The sequence below is a fragment of the Bombina bombina genome, chromosome 5 (genome assembly GCF_027579735.1).
Source record: "Bombina bombina isolate aBomBom1 chromosome 5, aBomBom1.pri, whole genome shotgun sequence".
Classification (NCBI taxonomy): Eukaryota; Metazoa; Chordata; class Amphibia; order Anura; family Bombinatoridae; genus Bombina; species Bombina bombina.
The window spans coordinates 730074986-730088133 of NC_069503.1; the positions used below are offsets into that span (position 1 = coordinate 730074986).

At 38.0% G+C, this 13148-nt stretch overlaps 1 protein-coding gene across 5 annotated transcripts in view; it reads right to left on the reverse strand.

Annotated features, from left to right (window-relative positions):
• The window catches only part of KIF13A (kinesin family member 13A), a 390994-nt gene that overhangs the window by 13531 nt on the left and 364315 nt on the right, over nt 1–13148 (reverse strand). For 4 of the 5 annotated variants that reach the window (XM_053714779.1, XM_053714781.1, XM_053714780.1 and 1 more), the window contains one exon: nt 7314–8352. In XM_053714779.1, coding sequence (XP_053570754.1) covers nt 7314–8352 — 1039 coding nt within the window. Of the gene's footprint in view, nt 1–7313; nt 8353–12037; nt 12143–13148 lie in introns of all 5 variants that reach the window. The other variant, XM_053714782.1, reaches the window with a different exon arrangement.

Genomic DNA, 13148 nt, shown 5'->3' on the forward strand with positions numbered 1-13148 from the left:
TTTACTCCTGAAGGTGTTTATTTATTTCTAAAAGAACTAAATCCTTTTCCACTTCTATATTCTATCCTTATTTACCTTCTGAACCTTCTCTCTGTGTGGTTTTATGTCTCAAAGAATACAAACTCAGAACTTCTTCCTTTTCGTACTTCTTCTAATCAACTTTTGCTATCTTTTGTTCCTCCTCATTCTTCTGTGTCTTCTACCTCAGGTGGGTTAAATGAGCGAAGCTGGTATTGATTTATATTTTTTTCTGCTCACTCTGTTAGAGAATTAGCCGCTTCTAAAGCATTTTTGAAAGATGCTACCCTTCAACAAATTTTGGATGCAGCTGACTGGTCTTCGGATTCTATTTTGAAACAATTTTATTTTAAACCCATTGAACATGCCTCTTTAAAATTATTTTGTTAGTTTGCTTTAAACTAGCAAAATATGAGTTTCTGGTCTTGTAATAAAATTCGGATTATCCTAATTTGTGAAGGTATAATCTAGATTTTATTAAAGACACAGAGACGAGTATGTTCCCTCCTCTTCATTTATATTGTTTTTTCCCTCCCATAGATATTTTTTAATTAATCATATAGTATAGTATATTTCTCTTGTTAAGTGTATCCAGTCCACGGATCATCCATTACTTATGGAATATATTCTCCTTCCCAACAGGAAGTTGCAAGAGTCCACCCACAGCAAAGCTGCTATATAGCTCCTCCCCTAACTGCCATATTCAGTCATTCTCTTGCAAGCCTCAACATAGATAGGAGGTTGTGAGAGTCTGTGGTGATTTATACTTAGTTTATTCTTCAATCAAAAGTTTGTTATTTTTAAATGGCACCGGAGTGTGCTGTTTTTCTCAGGCAGTATTTGGAAGAAGAATCTGCCTGCGTTTTTCTATGATCTTAGCAGACGTAACTAAGATCCATTTGCTGTTCTCACACATTCTGAGGAGTGAGGTACTTCAGAGGGGGAATGGCGTGCAGGTTGTCCTGCAGATAAGGTATGTGCAGTAAGATATTTTTCTAGGAATGGAATTGACTAAGAAAATACTGCTGATACCGAAGTAATGTAAGTAAAGCCTTAAATGCAGCGATAGCGACTGGTATCAGGCTTATTAATAGAGATACATACTCTTGTAAAAATGTGTTTTAAAACGTTTGCTGGCATGTTTCATCGTTTTTTAACATATGTTTGGTGATAAAACTTATTGGGGCCTAAGTTTTTTCCACATGGCTGGCTTAAATTTTGCATAGAAACAGTTAACTGAAGCTTCCCACTGTTGTAATATGAGTGGGAAGGGCCTAATTTAGCACTTTTTTGCGCAGTTAAAATTACAAAATGAATCATCCAGATTCCCTCAGCAGTCCCATGAATACTACAGGACATTTCTAAAGGGCTAAAAAGACTTCCAAAATCGTTTATAGGGAAGGTAATCCACAGCTCTGCTGTGGCAGTTTGTTGTGTCTGTTTTTAAAAAACGTCTATGTCGTTTTTTTGATCTGTTTTTTGCATTAAGGGGTTAATCATCCATTTGCAAGTGGGTGCAATGCTCTGTTACCTTATTACATGTACTGTAAAAATTTTGTTTGTTTTACTGCCTTTTTTCACTGTTTTTCAAATTTTGACAAAATTTGTTTCTCTTAAAGGCACAGTAACGTTTTATATATTTGCTTGTTAACTTGATTTAAAGTGTTTTCCAAGCTTACTAGTCTCATTATTAGTCTGTTCTAACATGTCTGACATAGAGGAAGCTCTGTGTTCATTATGTTTTAAAGCCATGGTGGAACCCCATCTTAGAATGTGTACCAGATGTACTGATTTCATGTTAAACAATAAAGATCATTTTTTGTTTTTAAAAAACATTATCACCAGTGGATTCTGTCGTGGGGGTAGTTATGCCGACTAACTCTCCCCACGTGTCAGACCTTTTGACTCCCGCTTTAGGGACTCATGCTCAAATGGCGCCAAGTACATCAAGGGCACCCATAGCGTTTATTTTACCAGGGGATTCTGTCGAGGGGAAAGTTATGCCGACTAACTCTCCCCACGTGTCAGACCCTTCGACTCCCGCTTCAGGGACTCACGCTCAAATGGCGCCAAGTACATCAAGGGCGCCCATAGCGTTTATTTTACAAGACATGGCAAAGGTGGTGAATAATACTCTGGCAGCAGTATTAGTCAGACTACCTGAAATTAAAGGAAAGCAGATAGCTCTGGGGGTAGATACAGAGCATACAGACGCTTTAAGAACCATGTATGATACTACCTCACAATATGCTTAGTCTGTGGGTGATTTTTTTGACTCAGGGAAGATGATTTGACCTGATTCTGATATTTCTACATTTAAAATTTATGCTTGAGAACCTCCACTTGTCGCTCAGGGAGGCTTTGGCTGCTCTGAATGAATGTGTACAATCGCAGGGCCAGAGAAATTGTGTAGATTGGATAAATAATATGCAGTGCCGGTGTGTACTGATGTTTTTCCAATACCTAAAGAGGTTTACTAAATTTTTTTTTAATAAGGAATGGGATAGACCAGGTGTGCCGTTCTCTTCCCCTCCTATTTTTTAGAAGAATGTTTTCTAATAGTTACTGCCACACGGGACTTCTGGCAGACAGTTCCTAAGGTGAAGAGAAGAGTTTCTACTCTAGCTAAGCGTACCACTACCTCTGGCGAGGACAGTTGTGCTTTTTAGATCCAATGGATAAAAAATGTTTATTCAACAGGGTTTTTATCCTGCAGCCCCTTGCATACATTGCTTCTGTCACTGCTGCTGCGGCGTTCTGGGTTGAGTCTCTTGATGAGGCTTTACAGTTAGCGACTCCATTGGATGAATATATTTGACAAGCTTATGCTAGCCAATTCCTTTGTTTTCTGATGCCTTTGTTCATTTGACTAGACTAACGGCTAAGAATTCTGTTTTTTACTATACTGGCGCACAGAGCGCTATGGCTTATATCATGGTCAGCTGTCGTGACTTTAATAAATAAGCTATTTAACTTCCCTTCAAGGGGCAGACCCTATCGGGCCTGGTTTGAAGAAGATTATTGCTTATATCACTGGAGGAAAAGGTCATGCCCTTCCTCAGGATAGGTCCAAATCAAGGGCCAAAAAAGGTCTAATTTTTGCTCAGTCCAAGGCGGTCTGGAGACAATCGGACCTGGAACAAAGATAAGCAGGCCAAGGAGCCTGCTGCTACCTCTAAGGCAGCATGAAGGAACGGACCCCTATCCGGTAACGGATCCTATAGGGGGCAGACTTTTATTCTTCGCCCAGGCGTGGGCAAGAGATGCCCAGGATCCCTAGGCATTGGAATTTATATCCCAGAGATATCTTCTGGATTTCAAAGATTTCCCCCCCCAAAAAAGGGGAGATTTTGCCTTTCACAATTATCTGCAAACCAGATAAAGAAGGAGGCATTCTTACATTGTGTACGAGATCCATCCAGTTCCAAGAGAGGAACAGGGACAGAGTTTTTACTCAAATCTGTTTGTGGTTCCCAAGGTGAGGGAACCTTCAGACCTATTTTGGATCTAAAGATCTTAAACAAATTCCTCAGAATTCCGTCATTTCAGATGGAAACTATTCGTACCATCTTAACTATGATCCAGGAGAGTCAATAGAGGACTACAATGGATTTGAAGGATGCTTATCCTCACATTGGGATGCATAAAGATCACCTTCGGTTTTTTTTTTTTTTTTCAGGTTTGCCTTTCTAGACAGGCATTACCAGTTTGTAGCTCTTTCCTTTGGGATATCTACAGCCCCAAGAATCTTTATGGAGGTTCTGGGGTCGCTTTGGCGGTCCTTAGGCCGCGGGGCATAGAAGTGGCCCCTTATTTAGACGACATCCTGATACAGGCGTCAAACATCCAAATTGCCAAGTCTCATACGGACGTAGTACTGGCATTTCTGAGATTACATGGGTGGAAAGTGAACAAGGATAGAGTTCTCTATCCCCAATCTCAAGGGTTTCCCTCCTAGGGACTCTGATAGATTCTGTAGAAATGAAAATTTACCTGACGGAGTCCAGGTTGTCAAAGTTTCTAAATTTCTGCCGTGTTTTTCATCCCATCCGCGCCCTTCGGTGGCTCAGTACATGAATGAAATCGGCTTAATGGTAGCGGCAAGGGACATAGTACCGTTTGCACGTCTACATTTCAGACCACTGCAACTATGCATGCTCAGTCAGAGGAACGGGGATTACACAGATTTGTTCCCCTGTTTAACCTGGACCAAGAGACCAGAGATTCTCTTCTCTGATGACTATATCAGGTCCATCTGTCCAAGGGTATGACCTTCCGCAGGTCAGATGGGACAATTGTTACAATAGATGCCAGCCTTTTAGGTTGGGATGCAGTCTGGAACTCCCTGAAGGCTCAGGGATAGTGGACTTAGCAGGAGACCCTCCTTCTAATAAATATTCTGGAACTGGGAGTGATATTCCATTCTCTTCAGACTTGGCCTCAGTTAGCAACTCTGAGGTACCTCATACTCAGTCGGACAATATACACGACTGTGGCTTACATCAGCCATCAATGGGGAACAGAAGTTCTCTAGCGATGTTAGAAGTCTTACAATAATTCACTGGACAGAGACTCACTCTTGTCTATCAGCTATCCATATCCCAGGTGTTGAGAACTGGGAGGTGGATCTTCTAAGTCGTCAGACTTTTCTTCCGGGGGAGTGGGATTTCCTCCGGAGGTCAAGACCAAGCAGGAGAGGGCTTTGGTGTTTTTGACAGCGCCTGCGTAGCCACGCAGGACCTGGTATGCAGATCTGGTGGACATGTCATCCTTTCCATCACGGTCTCTGCTTCTGAGACAGGTCCCTCTACCTCAGGGTCCTTTCAACCTTCTAAATAGAATCAATCTGAGATGGACTGCCTGGAGACTGAACGCTTGATGTTATCAAAGCATGGCTTCTCTGAGTCAGCCATTGATACCTTAATACAGACATGAAAGCCTGTCTCTAGGAAAATTGAACATAGATATGGTGTAAATATCTGATTGTTATGAATCCAAGGGTTACTCATGGAGTAAAGTCTGGATTCCCAGGATATTATCTTTTCTCCAAGATGTTTTGGAGAAAAGGGTTGTCAGCTAATTCCTTAAAAGGGACAGATTTTTACTCTGTCTATTTTTTTGCACAAGCGTCTGGCAGGTATTCTAGACGTTCAGGCATTTGGTCAGGCTTTGGTTAGATCCAAGCCTGTGTTTAAAACTGTTGCTCCACCATGGAGCTTAAACCTGGTTCTTAAGGTTCTTCAAGAAGTTCCGTTTGAACCTTTTTTGTTCCATAGATATCAATCTTTATCTTGGAAAGTTCCTTTTGGGTAGCTATTTCCTCGACTCGTAGAGTCTCCAAGTTATCTGTGTTACAATGTGATTCTCCTTATCTGGTCCTTCGTACAGATAAGGTAGTCCTGCGTACCAACCTGGGTTTTTTCCTAAGGTGGTATCTATCAAGAACATCACTCAAGAGATAGTTGTTCCATGCTTGTATCCTACTCCTTCCTCAAAGAAGGAACGTCTATTACACAATATTGGACGTGGTTTGTGCTTTAAAGTTTTACTTACAAGCTACTACAGTTTTCATCAAACGTTCACCTTGTTTGTTGTCTATTCTGGACAGAGGAGAGGTCAAAAGACTTCGGCAGCCTCTCTGTCTTTTTGGTTAAAAAGCATAATTCATTTAGCTTATGAGACTGCTGGACAGCAGCCTCCTGAAGGGATTACAGCTCATTCTACTAGAGCTGTGGTTTTCACTTGGGCCTTTTTTAAATGTGGCTTCTGTTGAACAGATTTACAAGACGGAGTCTTGGTCTGCGCTTCATACTTTTTCAAATTCAACAAATTTGATACTTTGCTTCTTCGGAGGCTATTTTTGGGAGAAAGGGTTTCTTACAGGCAGTGGTAACTTCCGTTTAAGTACCTGCCTTGTCCCTCCCATCATCCGTGTACTTTAGCTTTGGTATTGGTATTCCATAAGTAATGGATGATCCGTGGACTGGATACACTTAACAAGAGAAAACATAATTTATGCTTACCTGATAAATTTATTTCTCTTGTAGTGTATCCAGTCCACGGCCCGCCCTGTCACTTTAAGGCAGGTAATTTTTTCATTTGAACTACAGTCACCACTGCACCCTATGGTTTTTTCCTTTCTCTGCATGTTTTCGGTCGAATGACTGAATATGGCAGTTAGGGGAGGAGCTATATAGCAGCTTTGCTGTGGGTGGACTCTTGCAACTTCCTGTTGGGAAGGAGAATATATTCCATAAGTAATGGATGATCCGTGGACTGGATACACTACAAGAGAAATAAATTTATCAGGTAAGCATAAATTATGTTTTTGTTTTAGTTTCGATTCAATAATCAAGATCTTATTTCAAGTGGTTTCATTCCATCTAATGTGATCTGCAAGTCTTCGCTTCAATCAAGACCCTTTAGGTTTCTTCACTGTTCCAGTTGGTTTCCGAATTGCTCAGATTGTCTTGAAACTTCCTTTTGGGTGGTCATCTTCTTCAGGATTCTTTTATTCAGTTAATTGTGTTGTCTTTTTGGCCCCAGTTATCTATATGTTATGAACTATGTGTTTCCTTCAACAGCAAGCAAGAAAGAGGATTTGCTGATTGACATTGGACAGTTTATAGTCTATATGTTTGAGATGATTGGTCAGTTTGTTTTGTTTTAAACAGTCTCCCCTTTTTATTAGTTACTGGTCTGTGTTTTGATGTATGCTGTCATTTTCAAATATTGTCAGTTATTTGTCTTTATTTTCTATGTACTTTTAAGAACTGTATTGAAAGTAGTAAAAGAAAGAAAGCAAAATACTCTGTCTCTGTGTCTTTAATAATATCTAGATTATACCTTCACAAATTAGGATAATCCAAATTGTCCTCAGCAGAAGAGCTAGATAAGGACAAACCTAGGTTTCCACATGGAGGTTCTTATTACTTTGCAGAAACTCAGTTAAATTACAGGAAAAGGTACAAATTAAATAATGAAAGTATATTGCAACAATTTTACTACTCATAATTAGACGTTTTATATTACAATTTCAGAGTGTCTGATTGTCCCTTTTTTAAGTCACACATCATCAAACTTGGCCCTCCAGAGGTTTTGGAACTTAATTTCCCATGATGCTCAGCTAGCTGATATGCTGGCTGAGCATCATGGGAAATGTAGTTCCAAAACCTCTGGAGGGCCAAGTTTGAGGATGTCTGCTTTAATTAATACAATGTTTTAATACACATAATTGCATTAAAGAATTAGTTAGCATAAAGTAGGTAGACAGTAAGAATTTAATTTTTTCTCACCTAACTGAGCATGTAGTTCCACTCCTACCCATATGCCTCGTGAAAAATCCACTCTTCCAATATACCGCACAGTTCCAAACTTCTTGTCTCCAATGCATACTTGATCTCCAATTGCAAGCAGGCACGGCAAAGTGTGGTTAGGATTGTCTTCACTGTCTGAAAAATCAAGATTGTTGCTCTCATGCAAAATATTTTCTGGGCAGCGGGTGTGAGGTTGGTTAAATAAGGCAGAATTCCCCAGACAGTTTAAGGTCTGACTAGTATCTTCCAGCAAGCACTGGTCAGATGTGCTGCTAGTGAAGTCTGATAAGTCTGAACTGCAGTCCACAAATTTGTCTCCATGTTTGTCTCTATTAGAAGTGTAATTATGTGAACATTCATGGCGCTCAAAATCTTTCCAATCCTCCACCCCCATGAACTCTGTGAATGAATGTTCTTCTAAAACACTGCAAGTCTGCTCTACAGAGACTCCACATGGCAAGAAGTTTGCAGAGTTTGCTTTGTAACTATAGCTTGGGGAGTCTACAGAAGAACATGATCCACTTCTAAAAAGGACAGTAGCAGCTTTTTCAGTAGTGCAATGTGGCACTTTATCAAAGGCACTTTTTTCTGTGGGGAGCGAAAGGCTAGTGGTTTCAACAGGGCATTGTTCATCTTTGTGTGAATAAGATCTGCAGTCCGGCACATACAGGTGTCCTGAAGGGTCTTGGCTTTCAAATTCCCTAGCTTGACTGGATAACTGATCCATACTGTCGCTGCTAGGGACCAATATGTCTGAAAGTGTAGCATTAGAAGCACTGTGTGAAAAATAGCCACTAGTCATACTGCTGGTGGTGGGACTTCTAGATATTTCCTTATCTAGGGAACGAGAGCAAATACAGTCAGTTTTGGAGTTGATCCAGTCCCTGTTGTCTAGACTAGCATTGTAAACGCTGAAATCAGCAAACTCCTCAGGTACATATGGCCTAAAATTGTGAAAGTCAGAGCCTATTACTTTCTTGCTGGTCCCATCAAGCTCAATGTCTTCTTCATCAGAATCCTGCAAAAATAATAAAACACTGTAATTAGAATTTTCTACTAGAGGACAACACAATGCAACATAGGTCACTATATTTATATGACATTTATGTGATTTGAATCAATAAATATAAATCATTTGCCTAATTCAGCATAAACCTCATTTGATTGGTCATTCAGTTAGAAAAGCGATGGACTGTATCAGTAATCAGTTTAACATAAAAATATTTTTTTCAAATGATTGACTATTCCATTAAATTGTTTACCAAATATTTTGTTTAAATTATAATATTACATTATTTATTTTTGAAGATAACTTTAAAGGGATATTAAAGTCAAATATTTCCATTGATGTATAAAATATATTTAACATTACAGCTACTTAAATTGGTATTTAAACTAGAAGAAAATGTATGTGCACAACTAAGAGGTGTCTTTTACTCAGTTGCTGATTGAGATAACTCACACAGCTGTAGTGGTGGTTAGTAATACCCATCCACAAGCATACAAACAGGCAGGCTTATTATGCACAGTGCTTTCAAGTTCCCTCCTTCAGATGCACCACAAAGTGAATTTAATGACCCTTTAATATTATTATAGTGCCTTTTTAGCAAACAGATTTGAACCCATCAGCCTTGTAATTAAGTTGGTTATGTACTATGTGGTGTTCACCTCATGATAGCCTCGCATATTGTATCTGCATCTGGCAACATTCAGAGACCTATAAACAAGAGCACATGGACTTATAATTTACTCAAAACTCACACCTATGTCAGGTAGCAATAATATAAAATATTAATTGTTTGGACAAAGAAGAGATCCTGTTATTTGAAGTCCTCATATCACCAATGAAACATTGTGTAGTTAGTAGCCATTAAAAGTAGCAATTTAAAGGGACACTGAACACTAAATACATTTCATGTACCGCCATATAACCATGGGCGCAGCCATTTTGGAACCTAGGTTACTCTGCAGGTATCTGAAGGAGAGTTGCTGCACATGGGCAAACACTGGAATGTAGTGAAAGATAAATTTCAACAGAAATTCCCGCTAACATCAAGAAAAAAACCATAATGTAAACAAAAAAAAGTTATCTATAGGTCCAAAATAATTAAGGGCATTAACTATCAACTAGTTAATTTGATAAGGCGTACTATAGAAAATACGACTTAGGCGATCTATTTTAACCCTTTTTTGGTGCTCCTGTGCACCTAGGCGAACGTGAATTGAGAAGAAGAATTTTACAGTCAAACTTACCCAATTTTAGGCACATTTTTAAATTATATATAAGGGCATTAAAGGGACACTGAAACCAAATTTTTTCTTTCGTGATTCAGATAGAGCATGCAATTTTAAACAACTTTCTAATTTACTCGAATTATCAATTTTTGTTCGTTCTCTTGCTTTCTTTATTTGAAAAAGAAGACATCTAAGCTATTTTTTTGGTTCAGGACCATGGAAAGCACTTGTTTATTGGTAAGTGAATTTACCCACCAATCAGCAAGAACAACACAGTGTGTTCACCAAAAATGGGCCGGCATCTAAACTTACATTCTTGCATTTAAAATAAAGATACCAAGAGAATGAAAAGAATCTGATAATAGGAGTAAATTAGAAAGTTGCTTAAAATTGCATGCTCTATCTGAATCATGATAGAAAAAAATTGGGTTCAGTGTCCCTTTAACTATCAAGTGTATATTTAGGAGCAAATATAGGAGAACATCAATGATAAATTTTGCTCTATATATAAGTTACTAGGGACGTTTGCTCAGCATATATAATTACTAGGTGTAGTGTAGGTTCTCCCAGAAAGTACAATTCCTAGGTAAAGGTAGGAACGAAATATGAAAGCATTAGGTACAGGTTTGGCTGGTAAATAAAACTACTGGATCAAAGTTAGCTGTTATATAATACCAGTAGGTATAGGTTGGTCAGATGCATTGTATATAAAATTACAGTACAGATACACAAAATTACCAGGTGCAGGTATCTAAATGTATAAGATGCTGGTGGACCAGGCATGTAAAATTACAGAATGGGTTGGTATATAGAATTGCTAAGGTCAAATTAGCCAAGTACAGAAAATAGTGGATGGTTTCAGGTACCAGAAAAGTATGAAAAAGACTAACAGTAAAAATGTTATATTTAAAGTGTTAATTCTATGTGATGTTATGGTTAGCATAGGCATAGATGGGAGTAGACAGAATGAAGCAAATATTAAAGCAAAATTTAGGAGTATAGATGTGCATGGAGTGCACACAGCTATAACAGAAGCATCAACTTATAGAAGAGAGAACATTTATACAGAATTACTATGGGTGGCTAAGCACCTTAAACAACTAGGTGTTACTTTTGTATGAAATATTTTGAAGCATTGGTTTGCCTGCTATATAAACTTAATGGGTGGAGATAGAGGCACAGATAGAAAAGGAGAGAGACAGAGAAAGGGAGATAGACAGAGAAAGAGAGAGAACGACAGAGAGAAAGAGAAAGAAAAAAGGAAAGACTAAACGAAAGAAAAGAAAGACAGAGAAAGAAAGAGACAGAAAAAAAACAAAGGGAAAGAGAGGGAGAGAGAGACAGAAAGAAAATGACAGAGAAAGAAAAACAGACAGAGAAAGAGAGAGAGAGGGAGAGAGAGAAAAATGGAGAGAAAGACAGAGAGGAGGATTGTGTGGTATCTAGTTTATCTAGAACATATGAATACTATGTGACTAATTCTAATCACAATGTCCTCCCCAATATAGGCTGTGTATTAAAATGAATGTAACTTTTGATGCTAAAGTGCACGGTTTTTAAAAATTTGATTAAAAACAGGGGCACTTTAATTCATCAAAATTTACATTTCACTCTTGTTGTGAAAAAAAACTTACCTTTTAATCTTCACAGCAGCTCCAGCTTCCTCCACCTGTCGCAAAGCCTCTTCCTGGGTCTAAAATTAGGAATCTGGCTTCCTCCAATCACGGCGTGGAATCAGACAAGTTATTGGAGGATGACCTATCCATCATTTCTGACGTCAGAAATGGCTTGCGACGACCGGGGGAAGCTGGAGCGGCTGTCAAGTGTAAAAGGTATTTTTTCACAACGAGTGAAATGTAAATTTTGATGAATTTAAGTGCCCCTGTTTTTAATCGAATTTTTAAAAACCGGGCACTTTAGCATCAAAATTTACATTCACTTTAAAGCGTCATTAAACAGTAAATAAATGCTAAACATAATGATGTATTCAAAGTAAAGATTAGCCTGAGAACAATATGAAAATATATATATGCTTTTTAAATTATATTAGTTGAAGACATAAGTGTAAAGGTTTAGTTTCTATAAACTACTTTACTTTATTTATTTAAAGTAATGGGAAAATGTTGTAACCTAGGTTTTTTCCCTTAAAGGGATATGAAACCCAAAACGTTTCCTGATTCTGTTGGAGAATGCGATTTTAAACTTTCTAATTTACTTCTATTAGAATTTTTTGTTCTCTTGGTGTGTGTTTTTTAAAAAGTACGTATGGACGTATGCTTAGGAGGAGGAGTAAATTGGAGACTTTTTTAAAACGGCCTTTAAGTGCTTCACTGTGACAAGGTTTTTTGAAGAAATGGGCCCTTTATCAAATATTTATACAGTGTCATCTCACGTAAGCATTTATAAGCATAAAATATATGTAATTGTTTCATTTGTTCCCTTTTGCTTAACCAAACACAAAAACTTACAATGATATCTTCATGAGTATTATTGATTTCTACTGGCATGCAGGTAGCATTACGTTCCGCGGGCACAGCAGTGCCAGTGTTATGTGGCTGGGGTGAAGGCATGCTCTGAAATGGTTAACACATACATCACATCACACCACAAAAAACAATAATGTGAAAGACTACTCAGTGCAACTATTACAAGGACTACAAAAAATGAAATACATGCAGATTAAAAACTATAGTATAATTACATGCAGCACACATGAAACAAGACAACAGTGGTTTGTCATTAAGCAGTAATGTATTATGTAAAGCAACTTTCCCAGTCTCCTGTGTTGTTTAATGTTATTTTACAAACACTGCTATGTATTCATTCTAGGGCATTTATTGTCAATCCACCACAGAGTAAAGGGGCACAAAACTGCGCACAAAGCTAAGTATCAAGGCTGCAGGCGCATTGGTATGGGACCACATATTCTATTACCTAGTATATGTGTACCTTTATTTTCCTTTCCATTTAATCAGTGAGAATTGATGTTAAGAGACCTGGTCCATCATAAAGAGGGGATACAACAATTATAGTTATATTTGCAGAGTTAGTGAGAGCTGCCTTTTTGATTATGTTGACGTTTGACTATAACAATGTACCAGACTGTTAGCTGTAATATAAGGTATGTCCCTTTGCTACTAGAGTTTGCTGCTACATTTCATGCAAAGGGAGGTTGTACAATGCTTTTCTATTATAGAACACTGTAAATACTATATATATATATATTTGTCTGGTTTAGTTTTACAAAATAATTAGCAGCACTTGATTTCATTGCAAAGCCACATCATACTATATTCTGTATTGTCCGTTTAAATGACATGCATCAGCAAAGTCTGCTGTAAAGACCCCCTTACAGCAACTATTTTTAGAATTTTCATGCATAGATTGAACTATCTGACCAGGTTGGGGAATATTTTAAATTGGGCCTATTAAAAATACATGAAAACTGAACTTAAAGGGATACTAAACCCATTTTTTTTTGTTCTTTAATGATTCAGATAGAGCATGCAATTTTAAGGATTCAGATAGAGCATGCAATTTTAAGGAACTTTCTAATTTACTCCTATTATCAATTTGTCT